At 39.9% G+C, this 26336-nt stretch overlaps 1 protein-coding gene across 1 annotated transcript; it reads right to left on the reverse strand.

Moving 5' to 3' along the window:
* Positions 1-18456: 18456 nt before the first annotated feature.
* Positions 18457-22255, reverse strand: RGS1 (regulator of G protein signaling 1). The gene is made up of 5 exons (XM_065409315.1): positions 22011-22255; positions 21520-21600; positions 20715-20776; positions 20005-20168; positions 18457-19286 (listed from the first exon to the last, which is right to left on the reverse strand). Exons 1-5 carry the CDS (start codon positions 22253-22255, stop codon positions 19101-19103), a joined length of 738 nt encoding a protein of 245 aa, XP_065265387.1. The 3' UTR covers positions 18457-19100.
* Positions 22256-26336: the final 4081 nt, after the last annotated feature.

The raw sequence follows: 26336 nt of genomic DNA on the forward strand, positions 1-26336 counted from the left end.
GGGACAGTGAGAAGAGGGAATGAAAGGAGAACATGGCACACTAGAAAGAAGCCACGGAAAGGCTCTTAACAGTTATGGAGCACCAAGTGGACATGCCCCAGGCGATACTAGCTTTTCAAACCGAGCAACTCCGCGCCCGCCCTCCCCTGCAGCCACTGTCGCAAAACTCTTTCCCATGTGCCCCCCCCCCACCGCCAACACACTCCTCCCTCCTCACAGTCCAGCAGTGTGGACTCCCAATACCCACAGCACTCAACACCCATCCACCTGCAGTTTGGCCCTGCTGAAGTACAGCACCCGCTGCATTGTACTCCAAAGGAAAAGGTTGGGTATGATCCCTGGACATACACAACTCTGTAGCCGTCCTGGTACCCCTCCTCCTCTTGAGACCTTCCATCCCCCCGTCCCCCACCCTGCTGATGATTTTTTTCATTTGACTCTCTCCTCTGGTTGTTTGCTTTCAAACAAACAATTATTTTATTGAAAGACATCTTTATTCTATTAAGTGAAAGCAAAAAGAGCACTGCAAAGCAACATACAATTATGTTAAGGCCCCTTCTTGCATCTTGTGCACCAATCACCTCCTAGTATTACAAGCACTGCAATCCTGATCATAGCAACAAATATTGGTGGCTTTCAGCTTCAAATTGCTGTCTCAAAACGCGTGCTGAGTCTCCGGGAGAGGGGGTAAGCGACCGGGGCCGGGGGGGGGGAGGAGAGGGGGTTGGATAAGGGTCTCCCGGGCAGGGGACTGAAGAGTCCTTTTACCTCTGTACTATAGTTACACTGTTGAGGTTTGCACCAATGCAGCTAATGCCCAGTCAGTGTTTCCATCATAATCAAGGTTTCAATGAGGGTGTTAATAGAATTTCTCTGCCTTGAAATTTGGTATGAAAAGATATAGGGACTAGATAGCCATGAAGGTTGCTGGACTTGCCTTTTCATCTCTTGAGATCCAGGACCAGCTGGTGCGCAGGAGTGCATTCTTGGGGGATTATTAATGTTGGAACAGAAACTAGAGGTAAGATCAAGGCCCCATGATGCTAGGCACTGTACAGACACCCTGCCCCACAACACTTCTTATCTGAATGGACAAGACCAACAAAGAAAGATTTATTTCCATTTTAGAGATGGGGAACTGAGGCCTGGGCTATAAAATGACTTGCCTCAGGTGAGACAGAAAGTCTGTGACAGCCAGAATTGAGCACACGTCGCGCAAACTCCAAACCAGCTCCTTAACCACAAAACCATGCTTTCTTCCTGGGGGCTCTCTGTTAATATTCCAAATCCAAAACGAAGCTGAGGTGCTTTTCCCTGCCACTGCAGACATTTACTCTCTCTCTGCATGTGATAAAGCATCGCTGCCAGAGATGACTCAGCCCCGGGGCTCATAAAATACTTCTCAAGATCAAATACTTTGCTTGTGGAATGGAGCAGATTGGACCAAGCATTTGGACTGTAAACACAGCAACCCCCCCAGTCCTAGGACCTAGAGCTGGTCAGAAATATTCCAGTGAAGTGTTTCTTTGAAGTTTAGCATTTGTTGAAATACAAGTGTTTTGGTGGAGTTGGTTTGGTTTCAGTTAAACCTGCCTGGTTTTCTGTCAGGTCACCTGCTTGGCTCCTAACAACTCACCTGCCAGACTGGCTCAGAATCCAGGGCTCCATCCTCCCTATTGAAATCCTCTGCAATATAGAATTTCCTTCTCCACACAGCTCAACAAGGGACCGGGGGGGTTGGATAAGGGGCAGGGAGTCCCGGGGACAGTCAGGGGACAGGGAGGGGGCAGAGGTTCTGGGGGGGCGGTCAGGGGATGGGGAAGGGGGGGTTGGATCGTGGGCATTCGGGGGTCTGTCAGGACTCGGCGGGGGGGTGGATAGGGGTCGGGGCAGTCAGGGGACAGGGAACGGGGGGTGTTGGTGGGGGGTCTCGGAGGGGCGGTCACGGGATAAGGAGCAGGATGGGTCGGGATTCTGGGGGGGGGGCAGTCGGGGGGCAGGAAGTGGATGGGGGTCGGATAGGGGGCAGGGCCAGGCTGTTTGGGGAGGCACAGCCTTCCCGACCCTAAAGCTCATTCAGCAGTTTGAGGCTTGCAGACAGCTATTTAACACCAAGAGCCAAGCTGTTATCTTTTCCCTTTTCCCTACATTTAATTTCAGTGCCATAGGGAGATTCATGTCAGGGGAGGGTAGCTTCATTTAAAATTAGCCACTTTAGATTAACAGTGATAGAGCCAAGAGAGCCATGGGGGAGGGATCACATGAGAAGAGCAATATCTACACCACCTATCTCCTTCCCAACCCTACCAAGGGAGACCCCCCCGTCCCCTGCATTCCCCGAGGCTCCAGAGGGGTTAATTCAGTGGTTCTCAAACTTTTGTACTGGTAACCCCTTTCACATAGCAAATCTCTGAGTGCAACCCTCCCCCCCTTATAAATTAAAAACACTTTTAAATATATTTAACACCATTATAAATGCTGGAGGCAAAGCGGGGTTTGAGGTGGAGGCTGACAGCTTGCGACCCCCAGTAATAACCTCGTGACCCCCTGAGGGGTCCCGACCCCCAGTTTGAGAACCCCTGGGTTAATTTAATTTTAGCACCCTGTGTCCATTCACGGGCATGTGCTATTTTGAGCATTTCAGTTTTCACAACATAGGCTCATCCCAGATTCTGGAACAAGCTCAAATGCTCAGTTTGTGGAGTATGTACATAAGCTATACTAAAGACAAACCCACAGTAACCATCTCCAGTTTGTGAGGGACCCCATGGAGCCAGTCTCTAGGAAACAGATAAATTCATGGAGGTTAAGTCCATTAATGGCTATTAGCCAGGATGGGTAAGGAATGGTGTCCCTAGCCTCTGTTTGTCAGAGGGTGGAGATGGGTGGCAGGAGAGAGATCACTTGATCATTACCTGTTAGGTTCACTCCCTCTGGGGTACTTGGCATTGGCCACTGTCAGTAGACAGGATACTAGGCTGGATGGACCTTTGGTCTGACCCAGTGTGGCCATTCTTATGTTCTTATGTTCTAACCTAAATGAACCCAAAGTTATGGAGACAGATAGGAGTCAAGGAAGCCAGCAGAGTATCAGAAACCTGGAAAAGTCTCTGACTGGATGGGCTCAGGCGTTTGGTCACAAGCTGAGGTGGTTCAAAAGTTTTGGATTTTTTTTAAGCAGAATCTTTTTATTGTTTCTTTAAACAATCAAACACAGCAAGCAGCAAATATTTGGCCACACACTTCTGAAACCCCAAATCATGTTCAGGTTTTGGCAGACTAATTTAAGCTTTTCAATTAAAAAAATCACAACAAATTTTGAAGGAAAGCAGACATTGTCCGTGATTTTTTCTGCTTTTTAAAACCCCCTAGTTTTCGATCCAAAAAAAGTTTTGACAGAAAATATTTGTCCAACCCTTTTAATGAGCGTTAGTGCCTTTTAGCACTAGCTGATGCTGAGAACCAGTGATACCTTGTAAAGGTGACTTGAAAAGAAGTTTTCTCAAAACCGGGTTTGTGCTGAGATACAGAAGGTTTTTAAATGTTTATTTTTCCCAGGGTCCCACAGGGGCCCCCATGAGAATACAGTATTCTATAGTATTGCAACTTTTTTTATGGAAGGGGTCCCCAAAATTGCTTTGCCCCAGGCCCCCTGAATCCTCTGGGCGGCCCTGCCAGGCAGATGCCATAGCATAGAATATTGTGCAGCCAGAATTGTTATACTGTGCAGTACATTGTGCAGCTTAACTTTACTACGGGTTCTTTGGACTCTTGATCCCAGCCAGATCCTGACCTCAGCTAAGTACAAAGAGGCCATTGCCTGCTCAGCCGAGGATTCTCCAAAACGGGGAAATTCACAGTTTGTATAGACTTATGTGTTGCACAACTCTTCCACCTCCCCATCCCAACCACTGATTATCTTACTGATAAACTTCATCTCGGCACCGCCCATGCTCATTTCCATTTGTCTGAGAGAAACATTATTGCTGACAGATTGCATGTAGTGCTATTTCACTAAAGTTTATTACATAATATTTTAAAATTGTTTCTTGCAGAGTGCTCATCTTAACCCTCATCCCTTCTTTCTAGACTGTCTGATACCCATAATGTAGCCTTTCCATGTCCTTTCACAGGACTCAGTTTGAGTTTTGATCCTTTACCAGGAGTGATAAGTGCACTAAATCTTTCCTAGTTGACAGGTAATGTGATCAAGTAAAATTACACTGTGGCTTTCACTTTTGTTACACAAATGCACCACTAGATGTCATCATGAATCATCTTAAACGAGAACAGACAAATTGTCAATCAGTTATTAATTTAAACTGAGGTCAGTGATGGGGTTAGAATCGGTGCTCCGAGTTTCTTAGAGAAGTTCTGTCACTTGATTATAATGAACAAGCTCGTTAATTCAGTCCTGAAAGAGACATTCTTGTATATTACCCAGAGCTTTTTATAGCTGAAGCATGTGTAGAACATTGTTGTCCGCATAACTTTTAATATAGTCTTGTTCACTGGAGTCCTTTCTTCCATGTTTTCTCCTAGTAGGTGCAAGGGAACAGGAATGGCATGAAGCCAAGTCCCATGAAGAAATCAATTGTGGCTTTAAGTATTCAGTAGGAGAAAATGTCAACAATTTTTTTGGGGTGCTGCAAAAATTTTCAAAGAAAACAAACAGTAGAAGAACCACAACAGAACACCTTTGGGGAAAATACAGTTATGTCATAGCTGATACATCAATTGACTTTGCCTCCTCCAGGGCTGGACTGGCAGATACAAAGTAGCCTATGAAATTTATTTTGACCAGATCTGGACATAGTGACTTTGCCTCCCCTCTAAGACATTGCTCTCGCTCCTCTTCACAAGCCCCAACTATCCCTCCTTTTGTCCCTTTCTCTCCAGGCTTGATGGAGATGCAGATGTAGTCCAGGCAGTATCTTCTGTATGGCCTGCTATGACTCCCTTAGGGTCTCAGAACCATTTGTGTACGCTATTCAGAGAGTGATCCTACACAGGATCTGAGAATCTGAAAGAGGTGGCAGCCAAAATTTTATGGGCCACTCAAGAGACTGTTTATGTGTAAATCAAACATTTGTCTTTTTGTTATTGTAGCATTTTGGCAGTGAAAAGTATTTAATAAAATTAAGTTGTTCTGTCTCTCTTGCTTCTCCTCCTCCTCTTCCTTTTCTGTTCCTTCATTCCAATTTTTTCTCTCCTCTGTTGTATATGGTATCTCATTTTGTTCCCTAATATAACTTTTCTTTCTCTTCCTCCTTCCACTTTCTTTTCAGTTTCCTTCTTCCTTCCTTCCCTTTGTTTTTTCTCATGTGCTTGCCTCAATATTTTCCCCCTCTTCTTTTTTTAATCTCTAGCCCCTTGTTGCCCAATGTACACCTCTCTCATTTCCCCCCACTCACATTCTAGTGCACACCCACACTTGCCCCCTATCTCCCTCTCAGATTCTCACTCATGTTGCTGCCCACTCTATTCACACCCACCCACACGGATAAATGTGTTCACTGATGCCCAGCCTACTATCTCACACTCATACTAATCTCCCATCCCTCACCTGTGAGACATTATGATCTCTATTATTCCACAGGTGCCTGCCTCCTTCATGCCTACATACCTGATGCAAAGGGTGTGTGTGTGTGTACGCAACCAGGAGCATGGAAAGTCTACCTGAGGCTGAGGGGAGACTAACCGCTGGGACACCCATTATCAGTTCAAGTGACAGTCTTTATGGGCACTCCATTTCAAATGTGCATAAGCCCCCTGTGCCTTTAAAAATATATGGAGATATACCTAGCTCATAGAGCTGGAAGGGACCCTGAAAGGTCATCGAGTCCAGCCCCCTGCCTTCACTAGCAGGACCAAGTACTGACTTTGCCCCAGATCCCTAAGTGGCCCCCTCAAGGATTGAGCTCATAACCCTGGGTTTAGCAGGCTAATACTCAGACCACTGAGCTATGCCTCCCCTCACTTTTTGCCAGCAGTGCCCACATGGTCCACTCATGTGCTCCAGCTATCATCTTGCCATGTACTGAGAGTATATAGGACAGTTCCAGACCAATTGCTGATGTAGTTCCTTCTCAACCAGCTCTGTATGAGTAAGTTCCTATGGTTTCAGACAGGATTGTACTCTGGGGAGCTAGACTATCCTATGCCCACACAGCCACAATTACACTGCTATATTTAGTGTACTAGCTCAACCAAAGTAGCATGGGTATGCCTACATCAGCTGGAAATTACACATACCCTTAAATTAATTTAGTGATTCTGCCATTACTTCACTCTCTGTAGAAGAGTTGTGAAGCAGGGATGACAAAGAGACACACCAACCACTTTTCCCACCACAAAACTTTTACTTGTTTGGAAGATTTGGACACTAAATGTGGTCAACTGATTGGATTTTTAGAACAGCTACTGTCAATGCAACATATTTGCAATTAAATATACTACGAACATGAGTAGGGTATGTCTACACTAGTTTTTTTTTTTTTTACTTAACTGCCAGTTCAATTGTATTAGCTCACCTGAGTTTACATGCTAAATGGGATGCTCCACAAACATTTGTTCCAGGATACAAACACATCTGGTTTACCCTAGGGCTTAGTTTGAGTAAACCACACACTTACATGGAGTATCCAGACTACGTGTACTAACGTGTTAGCTGGCAATTAACTTGAGTTAAAAAACAACTTCTCTTGTTGATCACTTCTGTGCATCTTTAAGGATAGTGTCTTGACCTTTTCTGTTGATGAGGAGTTTGTGGCACTAAATATAGTACAGCCTTTTTCCACTAGAGTGTGACTGCGTGGGGCTCTAACTTACTATTGTTAGGTACAAGGCATGTTTTGCAGATACAGTCCTCACATTCTGCAAAAATGCTTCAACCACTGCAATTTAAGAACAATCCTCGTGGCTTTTTGACATTTTTAGAGGAGCTTGATTTACAAGTGACCTTAGTGCATTGAATGTGAACTAAAGTTTAAATACAAGCTTTGCAAAACTGCTGCATTTCTATCTTGTTCGCACAGAGGGGCATTGAATGGTTTTATGTTTCAGTGGCTTTAGTATTTTTTTCAATAAATGGTGCTCAATTTTATCAGTAATCTGGGGCTGTTAGTTACAACACAATAGCAGTTCAGCTGGATTTCTTAACTAGACATATTGGGTGGAATTTTCAAAGGAGCTTAAGGGGAAAAACCCCAAAAATTAAACTTTACATTGGCCAAACCGGACAATCTCTACCTAACAGAATAAATGGACACAAATCAGACGTCAAGAATTATAACAATAAAAAAAACAGTCGGAGAACACTTCAACCTCCCTGGACACTCAATTACAGACCTAAAAGTCGCAGTTCTTCAACAAAAAAACTTCAAAAACAGACTCCAACGAGAAACTGCAGAACTGGAATTAATTTGCAAACTGGACACCATTAAATTAGGCTTGAATAAAGACTGGGAGTGGATGGGTCATTACACAAAGTAAAAACTATTTCCCCATGCTAATTTTCCCCCTACTGTTACTCACACCTTCTTGTCAACTGTTTGAAATGGGCCATCCTGATTATCACTAAAAAAGTTTTTTTTCTCCTGCTGATAATAGCCCACCTTAATTGATTAGTCTCGGTAGAGTTGGTATGGCAACCCCAATTTTTTCATGTTCTTTGTGTGTGTGTGTATATATATCTTCCTACTGTATTTTCCACTGCATGCATCTGATGAATTGGGTTTTAGCCCATGAAAGCTTATGCCCAAATAAATTTGTTAGTCTCTAAGGTGCCACAAGTACTCTTCATTCTTTTTTCAAAAACTTAAGGGAGTTGAATACCCAGCTCCTTTAGAATCCTTTGAACAGTAAAATTTCTCACAATAGTTTAGAAATAAACAGTTTTTTCTCCCTTGACAATTTGCCATTATAATGAACAGTTAAACTTTTACATGTGATGGTTGTTGGTGGAGTCACTTCCTTCCTTGGCTTTATCAAGAAGATATTCCCTAAGGAAAAGAGAGAGACCCAAGAATTCTTTAACGTGTTAAAAATGAACTTCAAAGAAGAAGGTCTGTCTTTACTAGTGCCTTTAGACTGCTTCTTTATGATAAAAGTGGTTTCATGACCTTCCCCCCCCTCAAATAAATAAATAAATAAATAAATAAATATCAGGAATATAAAGTTTTGGTTTCCTGGTATTCTTGAGGGATCAGAAAATACACTGAAAGTTGAGGTATGCTCTTCCTGAAGCCCTGCTGATGGGGAAGGAATTTTGAATCTTTCAGAGAAAGCACTTTTCTCCCAACTGTTTGGGATTTGAATTAAAAAGGTTTTAACCTAAATAGACAATCATACATATTTTAAATGGTCTATAAACATCCCCTCTACTCTGAAAGGTGCACTTTGGGTTCAGTCTGTTGTGATGCCATTATCCTTCTTAGGTCTCCTGCTAAAATGAGAGAAGGCAATACTTGATACTTCAATGTATAAAAGCTGCAGAAACAATTTTGTGAATGAAATCTTTGAAGTCCTGCGCAATTAAAAAAAAAGCAATAAAGGGCTAAAACACAAATCTCTTTTTCTCTCTGTGTTTCAGCAGTCCTCAGCAAATTAATTGCATGGAATATTAAGCAGGAACTTGTTTTGTAATCTTTCCTCATTTAGTGACTAAAGACTTCCTCTCTAAAAAGTTTTGTTTGTAGGGATCACACCACCCCACACTAAAACCCCCATTTTCTGAGGGGAAGTTTTAGAAAAGAATGTTTAATTTTTCCACCATTTGTCATATATTCTTTGTTTGGTGTCTTTCACACCCACTGTGCAACCACAAAGGAAGGGTGATAGTCACAAAGCCCATTGCTTCACAGTCAAGCATGAGGGGAGTGTTGTTAGCATGGTAAGGTGATAAATTACACTGTGCTCGAACATTGCAGTTGTGCACTGACCTTTAAATTGCCTTCCTGTTTGTACATAACATTGTGATGCCTCTAATATTATGCTTCTGTTGGCAGCCTTTTCATTACATACAACTGGCACATGCTTGTAATGTGCTACATTGTTCTAATTATCATTGATAATCAGTAGGGAACAATCTTTCAGATGAAGTTCTCAAATTTGGATGCCTAAAGTTAGTCTCCAAAATCCACATTTAGGGCCCTGATCCTGCAAAGCTGATATATTTAGCACCCTGTCACTAGACTAAGCCCAGTTCCCCATGACCAGAGCAGTTGAGCCCAGTCCAGCTAATTAAAGAGGGCTAGATTACACCTGAGCCTATAAAAGGCTGCTAGTAAGCAGCTGGGTAGAAAGGACTGAGATAGGCTGAGCCCTGGGGTGGGAAAGCCACACTGGAGTGGAGTTAGGCCCTGTGGTGGATCTGTGGAGCCAGGGGCTTGGGGCTCAGGAAAGCAGCCCTGTGGCTGTTGCTCCAGGAAGGGAGTAGAGCTGGCTGAGGCCAGGAGCTGGAGTACCAGAGACCCCTGCGAGGGTGGTCCTGAAGCTTAGGGCTAAGGATAGAGTTTTAAGACTATTTTCTGTTTTGTTTGATAACCTTTGATTAAAGAAATAACCCTCCTTGAGAAGTCTGGGTGTGGCAACACATGCTTTGGAGCTGGGGAGTGTTTCCTTTTTGCCCTGGTGACACACGCATATTGTAAAAATCTGCTTCTACTGAAGTAGCCTCACTTCTTTCACTTTAATGGTTCTTCCCATCATCAAAAGGACAATTAATTTCTCTACAGAAACTCTGAAAACAATGAAAATGTTTCCTTTAGTGGTAGAGCAGACTTTGGGAAGATAGTTTAAGAATAATCATTGTTTGAGTCAGAGTCTTTTCTTGCACTGCACCATCTTTCTTCATAGGAAATGTGGATGACCACTAACCTGATTCAGTGACTATAACTGGATTCCACAAGTAGACCTGGAGGTTTCCATTCCCTTCTGATATATTTATGTTCTGAACTTGGAAGCCTAAATCTGATCCTAAAAATCAAAACAGCATTTTTGACCTACAAAATCAATACTTTATTACAGGTTAGATATAGGGCCTGATCCTGCAGCCCTTATTTAGACAAAACTTCTGTTGAATTTAGCCCAAAGTCTTGGAAAGTTTGAACAAAATCCATTCAGTACAATGCTGGAAAATATTTCTTAGTTCTATTGTAAAAAGATAAGAATTTTTCCCCATCACTAAAAACTTCTTGTCACTCTAACTTGGAAATGCATTCAAACATCTCCAACAAAAAATAGTTACTAGCACATGAAATTAAAATCTGTGCAGTAAAACAGTTACACTAATTGTAGATTTATGTTACCATTTAATGGACTAGTAATAAAGGAAATAAGAATCCTTTATTGAGGGTTTTCTTTTTTTGCACTACTTTTGCTGTGGATTCTATAATTGCTTACGTTTTTGTCATAAGTAAATCTGTGGACAGATTAATGTTTAGTCTTTTTTCCTTAAAATATGGAAATTAAATTCAAAACTGAAATTAATATTAACTTTTATGTAACATTAACATCATGAGTAAGACTTTTCCACCTTAAAATTGTAAACATTCCTTATTCAGAAAATAATGTTGATCCCTACTCCCTTAGTAACCTTAGCTTGCCCACATTACCCCCAGGGAGTATTTTGGATTACTAGTTTTTTCCCCACATGGGTTTTTTCTACACAAAGGGTCTTCATAACAATCCTGCATGGTCGGTGCCTGCAAATATTATTAACCCCATTTTACAGAGTTTACAATTGGTTAAACTTATGCACAGAGAAGTTGCTTCACTCTAAGTCACGCAGAACCCTTTATTTCCTGACACCCAGTGTCCTGCCCTAACCATTGAATCACAATCTTTACCTTGCTTTATATCTCTTGTAAGTTTAGTGTTACAGTGATGGAAGCCACCAATTTAGTGTCATTTCCTTAAAAGTTTTTCTACAGAGTGACAAAGAAGCTCTACCTGACATCTCTGAATATGTCATATGTTGAAATACTCTTTAAAAATTGATTCCACTCTGGTCATTTTAGAGTCAAACTTTGAAAGTCCCATGCAATGAGTAGGCTGCCATGCCTGTAAACCCCCCTGTGTGTGCGCGCAAAGAGGTGTATTGATACATAGGTTGGTAAATGTCCCATGAGGGTGGGTAGCTGTGCATGCAGTTCCCCAATATATATATATATATGTGTGTGTTTGTGTGTGGGCATGAATTTCTGTGTGCAAATGTAGATGTTTGCAGGCACTAGGGTTGCACGTGTCATCTTTGCTCACCTCTTATACAGGCCTGCGAAAGCTTGGCTCTAAGGGCAAGAGGTTTCCTTCATGTTACATTCATAGTGGATTTTTCCATTCACTTATGTACTAGGGTGGATTAATTTCCTCCTCTACAGGACTCACTGGGTGCAATTCTATTGTCTGTGTCAGTGTTTCATAACTTTTCCTGGTTAGTGACTCCTTATTTGAAGTAAAAATAAATTGTTGCAAATCCCACATATTCTTACTGTTATACCATATGTAAAAATTGTATCAAAGATAAGCCTATATCATTTACCTGACTGTGTTCCAAGATGTTGACAGAGAATATGGACCTTGAATGCTAAAGATGTGAGTCACTCCCCCATTCCCGACACCGGTTGAGAAATTCTGGTCAATGTAATGTGGGAAGTCAGACTATATTATCATAGTGGTCATTTCTGGCCTAAGTTTGTATATCCAGCTAGCTATAATTTAAATGCTAAGCGTGAGATTCACACCAATTCAGAGGACCAACCCACGTAAATCCCTTATGGGAGGCTAAAATTTATGCTGAGAACCTTGCAGAGCCCTTTTGCATTGACGTATTTTTTAGCCTAACTTATCTGACCCTTCCTCCAGTTGCTATGGCAGAAGAGCTAAAGTACTTTTTAAGAATTGTAGATAACTTCTCCATTAAGCATGGGATAGTACAGAATAGGCACAGTTTCCATACTCTGGTTTGTAACGTAGTGTTTTGGAAGCCTCTGCCACATCTTGGTGTCACACATCCCACAGTTGTGAAACCACTAGCTGTGCCGATACTGCTTGTGTTGGGGGTGTGGGTGGGCGGGCAGAAGGAGGTTGGTAACAAATTATGGAATGGATTTGACTCCATGCATGTGCAGTTATAAACAAACCCAGAGATTACAAAAAGTACTGATATTTCATTTAATCAAATCAAGTCCTTAATCTTTTGAATAATTATACTTGCTTCCCTTTTTGTAAGTTCAGAGTATCAGATCTCCATCCAGGCAGTATTCCAAAGAAAGAATTCATTGCAAAACGCAAACATTATGCCCTGCATATTGGTAAACTATTGGTCTTTGTATGGGAAGAATTCAACATACTGTTAATAAATTGTTGAGATTGTGCCATTTAACTATTGCTTACAGCCATTTGATTTTTATTAAACAGGTTAGTATAGATGCAACTTTAAATCACATTAAAATATTTCAGGCCTCTCGGACTTTGTTTAAACAACCAGCTTTGTATAGCCTTGCTATAGCAACGGAAATACAGTACAAGGGTTATAACTGTATGACAGGGAGTACTCTGTGTTTTTGCAGAGTTTATTCCTTACCAGAACATGGCAATGTTGCTAAGGAGACTGGAGTGGACTGGAATATCTCTGGCATGAGTAGACTTTTAGAGATGAATCTCCCATGTGCAGTAAAAAAGGAAGAATAATTGAAGTGAAGGATAATAAGTGAAGTGAAGGATTTAGAAATGTATGTAACACTGTTTTGGTCAGCAGGGGCACATGTGAATGTTTACTTTGGTTTTGAGCATTTCTCTTTTTACTGTGAGTTTGTGTAAGAATTTTGCAGTGACATTTGGGTTTTGCTCAAACCCCAGAGATGGAATTTCCCTTGGTTTTTGTGACCAAATCAACAAATTTGAATGGTTTTATATAAAATTTTGAGTGGGCCCATCCTGGTTTGAAAGTTTTTTCAACCATAGTCAGCTTTTGATTAAGCTGATTTGAGGCTTGAGTCTGTAATGAAACCCCAAACCAGTTGAGTCACATGGTTTGTAGCTGCATTGTAAATGTTTTATTTCATAAAGTTCTAGCCACATTAGCTCTAGATTTCACTTATCAAATACACAAGTCTTTTAAAATTTTTATTTTAAAGGCTTTATTAAAAAAATCTTAATTGTTTCTGGAAATTCTAAGCATATTGGACTGGGCTGCAGCTGAAAGGAGGGGTCTTCTTACAGACTGACAATGCTTTGCCTTCAGACCAGAAGCAGCTCTATAAACCATCTGGAAATGTTGCATGACATCTGGTGGCATGCAGCCTACAGATGGTGTACCATTGTCCCAGAAGTTATTAATAAGGCAATTCACAAGCAACACGTGACTTGCCTGCACAGATAACAAGTCTGTCCCATCCAAACTGAGATCAGAATTATGTTAGCAACAGCCTACAAAGGTATTTAAAATGCAGTTATGGTCAGGAAAGAAACTGAAAATGCCCCTTGTATGTATTCAGAGTCCTCTGCTAGGTTTAGTAACAAAAGTTAGTTTTTACTCCTTCTAGCCCTATAGAACTAATACACCTAAGAGAGACTGACATAGATTCTAGTTAATGTTGTGCATTGTCAACAAAATCATTCCAGTTGCAGTGTAGCATGGGATACATACTCAGGCAGCTAGCTGGAGTCACCTCCTGTGCATAGCTGGTGTATTTTTAGTGTGCTAGCTTGAACAGAGGTAGCGTGTGCCAGTCTACCCAAGTTGGGAAGCATATTTCCAGCTGTGGTGCAGCTATACCCTAAGTGAGATCCAGTTCTCTTTCCATTTCTGAATTTGTTCTCTCTCCACTAAAAGATTTGATTCTCTTCAACTGAGAGAGCCAGTCTCCACTATAAATCCTGAGGCTCCAAACACTGAGCCCTCCCGTTCATGTAAGCAGTATTCAGTGACTTTGCTCTCCAAGACATTTTCTTTTAACTAAAATCATTTATAGACAAGAACCTGGGTTTTGGAACCTTAAAAGGTCCAAAAATCCCAAATGTAAGCAGCCAAAGGAAAGAAAGTGCTTTCCTGAAGGTCAAAAATACTAAGAAGAAATCATCACCAAACCACAAGACTCAGACAACAAAAGGAAGGGTGAGAACTCCCACTTTGTTCTAAAGTGTAGGAAAGATTTTAAAGTCAGTATTTACTGCAATGGGGAATTCCATGGGGAATTTCTATACTTTGAAGGAAGCCGGAATTCATCTTGGGACAGCGAAAATGCTGCCTTTCTAGATTTCTGAACTCCTTTGTAGTTCAGATTTGTGTTCCATGAATCCAGACCATTATCTTTGAGTTGAAATCCCATATTAATAAATGTAACAACATCCATAGATGATATTAACATATCCTAATTCCATATGAATACAAAGAAAGATTATACTAGAAGTAGGAAAGAAATAGAGTTTTATAGTAGCTTAAGAATGGGGAAAAACTCTCCAAAGATCATAATTGGACAAAGCTATAGGATTTGAATCTGACAACATTGTAACTAAAACTGATTTGATGTGAATTTAAACTACAAGCTGTCACCTGTAACTGCCAAAATTATTGTTCACACCTTGTGTGTAGTGTTGAGCTCGCTTCACTTCACTTGGCTTACTACATTATCTGGCTTATTGCTTAAAAGAACTAACGTTAAAATCTTTGGTTTGATGAGTACTTAATTAAGTTTCAGCTGCCATCATTGTTACCATATCTTTGTGAAAATTCATTGTTTAATTGATACTGTTAAACTAGTTCCTAAGTCTAAATCTTTTAGAGCAGGGGTTCTCAACCTTTTTCTTTCTGAGGCCCCGCAACTATGCTATAAAAATTCCACAGCCCACCTGTGCCACGATAACTGTTTTTCTGCATATACAAGACAGGGCCGGCGTTAAGTGGTAAGCAGGGCAATTGCCCTGTGCCCAATGCCACAAGGGGCACCGTGAAGCTAAGTTGCTCAGGCTTCTGCTTCAGCCTCAGGCTTCAGTCCCATGCAGTGGGGCTGGGGCCCAGGGCAGAAAGCTGAAGCAAGTGTAACACTGGTCCTGTTTGGTGGAACCCCTGAAACTTGCTCATGGCCCCCCCATGGGGCCCCGGACCCCTGGTTGAGAACCACTGTTCTAGAGTTACTTTACTGTACACAGTTAGCAAATCTCCCTCCATTCTGCCCCTTTACAAAGAGACTGTCAGCTTCTGTGTGTCTGTGAGAGAAATGCCTCTAATTTCTTTAAATAAACTCTATTCCCATTTTAACTGAGTTTTGACTTACACTCAATATGTTAAATTTCCCCTCTCTAACCTATACATTGTATATGTATAAGAAAGTCCGTTCCGTATCTCCTAACCTTACTCCAAGTTTAAAGAGTTTCATTTAACAGTTAAAATACCTTTCTACTGGAGTTGGCTGCTCGGTGCACTTCAAACTACAGAGTTATCTGATGTGTTGATATGTTACACTCTACAGTAGCCTTCTTTCCATTTTGATGTCTGATAACTTAAATTTTTACTGGTTTACCTTATTTCAAATACTAAGAGTCCTGTGTTCCTTAATTACTTTTCTGAATATCAATCTTGCTGGTGTTGTTTTTTTATATATTATGCAGACTTTGTCTGTGACCATCTGTATATAAAAGTCTCTTATGCAAATTAACTCAATGACAAAAGCATCTCCTTGCTCCTTCACATCTATCTCAACTTTTCTAAACCATTCACTTTGCCTAGAATTCAAACTTCAACTGTAACCACTACTTGTTTAGGCTCTGTTACTATCTTTCACCATTTCTAAACTTTAGCCTAACTCCACCAAACCAATAGGTAACTTATTCAGTCTGCAGTGTTTATTGTAATAGTCACCGTGCATATAGCTATCGTATCATTGCTTTCTATGTTGTCGCAGTAACAAGTTTCACAGTAACACAATTTCAAGCATCAGGGTTCCAGAATCCAGGGAAATGCAGAAATGGAGGATGAAATTAGAGATAAGATAATAAATGCCTCTCTCAGATGGAGAGAGAGAGAGAAAGATACCAGTGATTAAAAGGGAAAGTCTATAAAATGTTGGTTCATCCAGTTTTAATGTATGGTGCTGAGTGTTGGATAACAAAGAAGAAACATGAGCAAATGGTCTGTTCCACAGAAAAGCAAATGTTGAGATGGATGAGTGGGTATAAGCAAGAAAGGCCAGGTGCAGAATGTGTTTGCTAGAGACATGCTCAAAGTCACATCCATAAGTAAAAAAATGAGGGAGTGCAGGCTCAGATGATTTGGTCATGTAAAGAGTTGTCCTGACAACTATGTGGGTAAGAGTCCAACAGTTCAAGACTGAAGGAAAAAGAAGTCAATCCAAGAAGTAGCAGTGGCATGTCATAAAGGAAAACCTATTGATATGTGGTGTGATAGAGATTCTAGCGCTGAACAGCGCACTTTGGAAGGAGAGGACTTGTAGAGCGAACAGCATTGGATGGGATTAGGGCAAGGAAGAAGGAGAGTTGTCACAGTAACACACTTGAATTTGGCATGTGTGTCTAAACACTGCTTAATTTCAAGCTATAGAATCATGCTTACCCCTCAAAGTACTATTTCCTTAAACCGAAAGTAAAAGTTTTAGTAATGGTTTTGGTAGATTTTGTTTCAGTTGACGCTACTTTCAATTATATTGTCCTAACCAACCTATCTAGTTTAATCAAAATTGTTTTTCTTTACTTAAGATATTGTAATAATGAAATTGAATTATAGTTGTTGTAATCTGGTTCAAGAAGTTTATATTTGATACATTTCTTTAAGTTTAGCTGTTGATTTATGTTAATAATGTTTAGCTGCTAGTGAATCTTAATGAGGGTAAACAACCTGTTGATGCTATTAGTATCCTAAGTAATTAAATGAATACCATTGTTGTTGATGCTCATAGCTTTTTGAATTTAATACTCAGTTTTATAATAGTCCATTCAATATAGTTTTAATTTACTTTATATTTTAAGAATTTCTTGTTAAGAGGTTGCTTTAAGTATTGCTACATTGTATCATTCATTTTATGTACCTTTCTTTCCCTATAGTTATCTCAGTTGCATAATCCTTGTGATCTAATTGTTGGTTTCTTTTATCGTTTTTTATTACTTGAATAAACATTTTCTGTGTTTCAAGTTCAGTGGTTTATTTTGGGGCATAGTGTATAGGAAGAAGAATCTGTGGTGAATTTTGTGATTTACCCCTTAGGTGCAGTCACGTTAATGAACATAATCAATAATTCCATCTTTTGATTCAGTTTTCCTGAACTAGTCGTGTGAGAAGTGAGTAATTAATAATTCTATCTAATTGTTTCTCCAATTATCAATTTTGATAATTGTTTTTCTTTTGGTTATTTTACTTTGAAAATTACCTGTTGTCCTATTCCTTTGGACCCCCAAAGCCCTTTCCCAAGGGGTGGTACTGTAAACACAGTCTACTCTCCCCAAAAGAGTGACTAACACTGAATTATTTCTGCTCCCTTTGGCACAGGCAATGGGTGTGTACCCCCTGGTCTCAACAGTGTGAGTCAAACCCAGACTCTAAGATTGTGCTGTTTTGGAAAACGGAAAAACTGAAACAGTGAGATAAAAAAGAACTGCAAGGGAGGAAAACACAAGATTTTATCCTGGGCACAGAGAGAACTCATTGGCAACAGTTTTCATGGTTATTTATTTTCATTATAAACTTTACCATCATGAAATCTCTGAACTCTGGATCTGATAGTAATTGTGTTTTGGAATTACTTAATAAAATTACAACTTTGATCTTCTGCTTTGGCCCCCTCCCCAGTAATCATTGCCCACTTTGGTGTTCATCTGTTCATAGTACGGCACATTTTATAGAGCAAATTTAACACAAGATTCAGAATGAAATGTAAATGACCTTTACTGTTAATATTGATATTGTAAATTAGACTCTGTCACAACATCTACCAAGACTCTGTAGCACTAACACTACAGGGATTTGCTGGTCAGCCTCACCAGTTACTGTCACTCTTGATAAGTAAGCATGAGTGGTCTGGAATGTTTAACAATTCAACAATGTGAAATGCGCTATGAATTCTGCAGTTGTTCTGCTCAGATGGTTTCTCTCATCTCTGTTTCAATAGTTGTTGAAAGTCTTAACTGTTAAGATTGGGGAAGTGCAAAAATGAAAAGGAACTTTAAGCCTGAATCTGATTTTACATTGAGTAAATCAGGATAAGCTCCACTGAAGTAAATGGAGTTATGCCAGTGTAAAATGGGTGCAAGAGAATTGGGCATTTAGAAAGAATTAGAATATTAGGACAAAGAGATTTCAGAGGATAACAGAGATGGCTGTGCCTCAGTATCTACCTCCTTAATTCAGGTGTCAAAACCTTCTTATGATAGAGGAAAAGTGACCATAGAACTTCTGTGCTTTTGTCACGTAGCTTTAATTTAGGAATTGCTTGTCATTATTTCACACCTTGCAATAAATTAAATAGTAAAAATGTGCTACATACCTACTTGCTTAATACATAAATAGTAATATCTAGCTTATATAACTTAAACCTATTCTCAATTGTCACATTTATAATACATTTTACTGAATACATTAGAACTGCACACATTTATTAACATTTCATAGCCTGGACAAGTTTTCATTTGGCTTATTGGTCTGTTTTATGCATTTCTGTAGCTAGTACACAAATTGACAATTTAAAAGTATTTTTTCTCCCAATATCAATTATTTTACCCATCACACTCAGATACAAGGGTTTTATCCTAGCTCTTCCAAACTGTTGTCTGTCCTGTGGGAATTCACAGTGCGATACAATTAATTAATAACTATGTATCCAGTTTCAGTTTAGTGGCATAAAGGAGAAGAGGGTCTCCCCCTCCACAGCCCCCTTCCCACGCTATCAGGCTTGGAAACCTAGCTTGAGTGCCTTCATCTTGTTGGGTTTTATCATGTATGATTGTCTATCTGCACTTCGCCAGCACTTCAGAGACTGAAGTTTCCATTCTCTACGCTGAGACCCAGTTGCACAGTAGTTGCACTACTCTTTGCTGTAGGTTAATTGACATGCATAGTCTACCCTCAGATTTCCATGGCATCAAACTGCTCACTTAACACTGTTGACATGAAGCTTGTTTAAAAGATTAAGGTAGGCTTCTGATTTCAAGAATCTAGGATACGAGTCCCGCTCCATTAGCACATATACAGTTTTTTGGGCTTCATCAAAACTTGTGAAAGTTGGGTCTTGAGCCTTTTTAGCTGTAGCTTTCCTTGTATGATAGTCAATATTGATCTAGGAAGAGAAAATCAAACTTTGTTAATATCTTTTAAAAAAAATAATTTTTGCCGCTATATTTGTCACTTTATCTTCCTGAAACACAGACTCTCAGTCTTAAAACTCTGTCCAAGGTTTCTTTGAGCTACAATAATTAATCTATCCTTAAATAGCACCTTTCATTCAAAATTGATTGAACTTAAAAAAAAAAAGGTATACAAACTATACACAGGAATTGCCATTCATTGGTGCAATGCAGCCACTTCTGGGATCAGAGAGAGTAACAACTTAGGACAGAAAGTGAAGAATAAAATATCCAATTAAAATTGCAGCAGGATTTTTTGGTAGGATGTAGGCATATAGTTTGGAATATGGCCTATGCTAACACTTCTACTTTTCTCCAAAGTGTCCTTGGATCTTTAAGGAACATAAATGATCCAGACTGGTTTCATTTCTCATTCAAGTGACGGCATTTCTAGAACTGTCTCTTAACATCTTGCTCAAATCAGCACTGACTTAGAGGGAAGAGTGCCACCTGTTGAATCACCAGCACTACTTTCACCTTACGAGCTCAAGGCAGTATGGCAGAAGGTGACTTAATGAAAATATAAGAACCTATGGCTTCTCTTCCTGTTTTATTAAAGATGTATTTGTCCTGGTACAGCCCCATTTCTATCCCTTGCCAACTCCCATAATCTTTCATATATAACACAGTACAGATTAACTTTGTGCTTACTTGTTTAGCTGCATCTATCTGAACAAACTCTTCATAAATCTTCTCCGCCTTGTCTTGTAAGTGATCAGACTTGGTTTTCTTATAGTCCTCACAAGCCAGCCAGAACTCAATGTTCTCCTCACTGAATTCTGACTTCAGAAACTCCCTGAAGGCAACTTGACCACCTATAGCAAACACAAGTACTTAATCAGTTATAATGTTATATTTATAACTTAAATTGGGGAGGATAAAATAAATACAATTAAGGTAAAGGTCACATTGAAGTCTCCTATTATAGTAATAAGATTTTGCTGAAATATACAGTATATATATATATTTTTGCAGTGCACTGCAAATGAAGGGTCTGATCCAAAGGCTACTGAAGTCAGTGGGAGTCTGTTCTTCTCTGCATGGTCTGACTTTGGCTCCAAGTGCACACATAACTCTTATCTGCATTATTTGGAGTAATGAAGGCATGTGGAATCTGATCCAACCCGATTGAATTTAATGAGATTATTTCCATTTCCTATGGAAAGGATGGGCTATAAAGTTAAGGCAATATATTACAATAGGTAGCCATGTGACAGTGAAGATGTGAATTACTGAAAGGCTATTGGCCATTGTTTTGAGCATTATTCACAAAATGCTATAGCTTCATAGATTTGTTTAGTCTGCATGAAAGCTCACTAGATTAACATAAGAAAGTAGTAGTGATAAAATAATACACTTACTTTGGCTGTCAAGAAGCTTTTCCAAAGACTGGGACCATTGCATCACCTCTTCTGCAGAAAGCCTGTGGTGACCAAAAGAAAAAATACTTAATGCAAGAAACAAAATATTGACTGTTTAGTTATTTTAATTAATTAAATTAATTAATGGCCTCTTAAGAATACTTAAAGAATACAATTGATTATTCAATTTTATGAAAATGCAGTGCTTGCTCATAAAATCTTTGGTGGACTTTGCATGAAATTGGTGGCATGCTGTTGCCCCTTAACTCGGACAAATAAGAAGCATCAGAGTTCTTGAAGTAAATAAAAGGAGAATGGAGGGTCTGTGGTTAAAGTCCTGGATTGACCTGGTTTTCATTCCAAAACTCATTAACTTCTTTTGTGACCTTGGGCAAGTCACTTCACCTATGTGTGCCATTGTTATCCCTATCTCTAAAACAGGGATAGTAATATTTCTCTACTTCACAAGGGTGTTGTCAGGCTTTAATTCATTAATAATATAAGTTACCTATTAATGAATAGGTGTGGTGATGAGCACCACTGAACAATTAAAAAGGAAATGGAAAAAAGGAAAACATAAAAAATTATTTCAACTCCATTGGTACCCTCTGTGTGGTGATGCCCGGTTTATAAAAACTCTTTTTGTAACTAGGAAATTGAAATTAGCTTGATCTTAGAAATACTTTATGGTTCATCATATACTTTACACATGAGTAAAAATTTAATAGACTTGTTTGTGAGGACAAAATATGGCAATCTAGCCCTAGTTCATAATTACTATGTATTTCTAGAATCCAGTACTTACGTCACATTTCTGGTGTTAGACTTGTTGCTAGATTCAAGATGTGGTACCATGGACTTCAAATAGCTTTTCAGATCTGCACCACTGAAACCAATGATCAGACATGTGTAATGAATGGATGATACTGGTTAAACACAGTTACAGTTAGGTAGCATTCTGTATGAAGGTCTTACGACTTGTAAACATTTAGGGCCAGATCATTCACTTCCAGGGTTGATGCCAATGGGATACTTATGCAAGTAATTACAAGCAATTGCTCCTTCTTTCCTACCCACTCATTTTTATATTCAACTTAGGAACTTCTCATCCATATCCCTTTCCATTCAAGCCCTGTTAGAATAATGTTATCGTTTTATAGCATTGAACATGCTATGCAGAAAATGCTTTGCTGTGGGTGAACTCTGTGAAATGGCACTAATTCTGAATTCTCAATTTGCTAACGTTAATTTCACTCCAAATACATTTTCATTTGACAGTAAGTCACATATACTTACAAAGCTTTTTGCTTCCTTTTATGAACTTTGCCTTCTCCAAGCTTGCAATCTGCTTCTTTCAGTTCGGTTGGGTGGTTGTGAGAAAAAAATAATCCTGGCATATTGCTTAATCTCGGTGTGTGACTTCTGAAGAGATAGTCCTGAGAGCCGCAAATGTCTGCTTGCTGCCTCTGGTGCCTGTTGCCTTTTATTGATCCAAGCCGCCTCTCGAATTGGTGTGAACAGATCTGTTTATCATGCAACATAACCACAGGCTGTGGAAGTTCCCCTTTTTCAGTGCACAGTGACGTGTGTCTTTCAAAAAGAAAACAGACAGCATTCGTCTTGTGGTGAAGGCTGAACCGGATGAGACTGGGTTTTGTGAGGCAAAAAAAAGTCTAAGTAAAATTTGAAAAAGCACAAAAAAATCTTGTCTACATCTGATTGGTGATTTGAAAAAGTCTGTTATGAGTATGTTTTGGGACTTTTATTAAATGTGCTTCCAGATGTTTTAGGTTCATTTCATCTAGTTAGAATGTACCTGCTGTACTATGGGATGGATCAGCTATATCCATTAAGTACAATTAGAGAGATGAGATGGGTGAGGTAATATCTTTTATTGGCCCAAATTCTGTCTGTGAGCGTGACAAACTTCTTCAGGTCTTAAGGTCTCACCTGAAAAAGAGCTCTGTGTAAATTCCAAAGGGTCTGTCTCTCACTGACATACTCTAGTCCAATAAAAGATATTACCACATTCACCGTGTCGCTCTAATATCCCGGGGTTAACACTGCATACATTACATACAATGGCATGTACTGGTGCCATGAGGTAGCAGAACGTAAGAAGTCAGAAAACGTCCTGTGTTAACACCAGAGTTCTGCATCCATATGTAGCATGCTATTTACAACCTATTTATGTTAATTGCACCTTGTGTTAGAATACTGTGAGCAGTACTGCAATATGTTTGTTTATGTTTGGTCTAAAATATAGAAGTGTTTCAAACTGGCTTTTGTAGGAAAGGTCTTGAGAGTTGTCCTGAGTAAATTTGGTCCAATTACTGCATTTCATACCATGCTTTTTGTAGAAGCCCAAAGCCATATTTTATTGGTGTCTCCATCATTTCCAGTTGTGTGACAGGATTATTTCTAAATTGTTGTACCAATTGCTGTTTGCAGAAAGCAAAGTAAACCTATAACACACTAACTGAAGTGATTTGCCTTTGCTCAAAATTCTGTATTTTAATAGAGGAAGACACTTGGGGGATTAGGGCTTGAGTCTACTTGCTAATGGTAAATAGGAACTTTGCCTAGTCAGTGGGGGTTCGGCAGATTTCATTTAAAAATGTCTGTAGCCCTTATGTTTGTGTGAAAATAATCTTCAGAACAGAACAATAGAGGCAGCGTTGTCTTTGAGTCTACACACACACTGCCTGAAATATCTGCCTCAGGCCAAAACTCATGCCTCAGTGAACAACCTGAGTAATTAAGGAGTGCCTCTGGACTAGAACACTGAAGTAACCTTTGTGGCTTGCATCTCCATTATGTGGGGGAAATGGATGATTGAGATAATGGTGGATTCACCAGCCTTGCCCCAAATCCCTGCTAGTACACAGGGAGTTCCCATAGAACTGAGCTTCAGAACATGCAAGGGCTGTATAACTCTTGCAGAGGTTCCCTTAGGATATGTCTACACTGCAATTGCAACCTGCAAATGGCCCGTGCCAGTTGACAGGGCTCAGACTATGGGGCTAATTGTGGTGTAGAAGTTCCAGCTCAGGCTGCAGCCTGAACTCTGGGACCCTTCCACCTCACAGGGTCCTAGAGCCTGGATGTCTATACTGCAATTAAGTATCCCCACAGCCTGAGCCCCACAGTCAGTCCAGGTAGAGAAACCCTAAGTCAGATCTCATTCCTATCACTACAGAATTGCACTAGTTCTGCTATTAGAGAAGCCTCCATTGGTGCAGGGGAGGGGGTCATAATTCTTCCCCAAGAGATGTGAGAGTTTCCTCCATTTATCTCCTTGGAATGCTGATTTGGAAACTTCTGTGTATTTCAGTTCACCCCCCAAAGGCTGCTGTCTATCTGGGGTTTCTGGGAAGTTTCAGCTGTTTCCTTTCCTTAAATCCTGCATGTACTTTCAGCTCTGATCAGTATCTAGTGGATAATGTGACCAGGTTGCCTTGGATCTCAGCTACTGAGAACTTGCTCACCTCTCTGAAATTGCTCTACAGGAGCGTGGTATGAGGATACAGTCTGAATGAAAATTAGGTCTCAGTAGTTGATATAAGCATGCAGACGTGATGTTTGAGAGCTAATTTGCATGTTGATTGTGTCAGGATGATGGCAGTGCGGCTGTCCTCTGAACATTGGCAATAACGTAAGTGTTTCTGTCTGAATGCTTCCTGTGGTGCAGTTGATGCTCACGTTATCAGGTAAACAATGAAGTCCATAGAGGCAGGCTTATTTACTAAATGCTCTCAAACTCTCTGACCCCATGCAGGGCTAAAAAGGAAGGAGGAGTTGTTAACTTTCAGAAAATTGTTTTTATAATAAAGCCATTTGTTGTCTAGCTGCTGGATTTTTTTCCTTAAGTACTATGGGAATTTTGTAGCTTACAAAATAAATGCATCAGGTCAGTATGGGGCCAGATGGAAACATGTGGAGCCCAGTTTTCAGAAGTGGACAATAAATACCACATTTGGATACTCAAACTCGCCCTTAGGTGGGCAAATGACCCCTTCTTGTGTTTACTTGCTGGCTTGGGTGTCCAAACATAGGACTGGGACATCTGACTGAGGTATCCATGTTTCAGAATTGGACTCAGGAGTTTAAGCACCAAGTGCTTGGTCCTGTAAGATGCTTAGCACTCTTGAGGATGCTCAGCACTTCTCAGCTCCTATTGGAGTTGGTGGCAACTGAGGGTAATCAGCACCACGAAGGAATTCTCAGCACTTTGCTGAATCAACTGGGGCATCATTATGAACCTATAGCTGTGGGATGGGTACAAACAAGCCACCAGGCTTGGTTCTATGGCTTTGAGAAGAGGGTTAGGCCTGGTATTTGTTTGCTGTCCATGCTGAGAAAATAAATGTTTATTTTACATGTCTGAGTCCCCATTCTAAGCTTGACTAGTGAACAGTCATTTTTCCCACTCCAAACAAGGAGAACATAGCAATTTTCTTTTATCTTTAGAGCGGGAACTTGTTAAAACTGTACCTTTTTAATCCTTATTTTGTTTGTTTCCGTCCCCTAGAATGCGAGGACCACGTTAGCAACGCTTTTACGTTATATATTCAACTGAGTAAATAATGGATCTTATTCTCCTGTTACTTGCACCAGTGTAACTCCATTGACCTTGATGAGGTTACCTCTCATTTACATTGTTGTGAGTAGGGAATTGGGCCCAGTATTTTTTTTATGTATGCTTATTCTATTAAATGACAATTTGATTTAATAAATTAATGGTTAAACTTCTTAAATGGTTTGATGATTCAGACCTGCAGTACTTACCAGAATTGCATTTAAAGTAACTTTTCAGCTTGTCAAGGGCACTCACAGTTGAAATAGCTTTCTTTGGCAAATCTATTTGTTATATCCAATTTTTAAAAATTTGAACAGAAATATTAATGACCAAGTTGTCCCTGTTTTGTAGTACTGAGTTTTGAGTGTTGGCACAAAGCTGTACTTCAGTAACAAGGAGATGAAGAACTTTTATTCTCATTCCAATTTATGTAAAGGAGGATCAGATGCCACAGAGATGGGCAGCAGTGCGAAACCCTAAGATAGAAATACAATGATCATTGCTGATGACTTAGTCTTGCTATTTCATAGTTGATGCTGTGAATTTATTAGGGTATTTCTTTAGAAAAATCCTTGAACATGTAGCTGGTATTGCCATAAAACTATAAGGAATTTCCAGGAAGTTACAACAGAAACTTTGAAGCAGGAACTAGTGAGGAAACAGTTTCAAAATATTTCAGAGATTTTGTGGTTAGATCGACATACAACTGATGTAGAGCCTTTCCTATTTGGTTTGAGAGGCTCATAATGCCACTTCTCTCTGGTATTTGCCAAGATATCTGGAATCTGGTTGTGGAACTTTTTTTGTTACACACAGCTGGTCAGCCTTGAGGTGATGCTGGATGAGGGTGCATGAAAGAATGAGTTTCTTCGTAACACTATGAACAAGGGCATGATGAGGAGGGAAAGATACAGTCCAGCCCCCAAACATTTCACTATAGGATTCTTGACATTTGGGTTCCAAGTCCAAAGGGAATATTTTTAAATGGTTAAACCAACAAGGTAAGTTAAACGATATAAAATGAATATATTGGAAAGAGCTTA

This window comes from Emys orbicularis, chromosome 8 (assembly GCF_028017835.1).
Source record: "Emys orbicularis isolate rEmyOrb1 chromosome 8, rEmyOrb1.hap1, whole genome shotgun sequence".
NCBI lineage: Eukaryota > Metazoa > Chordata > Testudines > Emydidae > Emys > Emys orbicularis.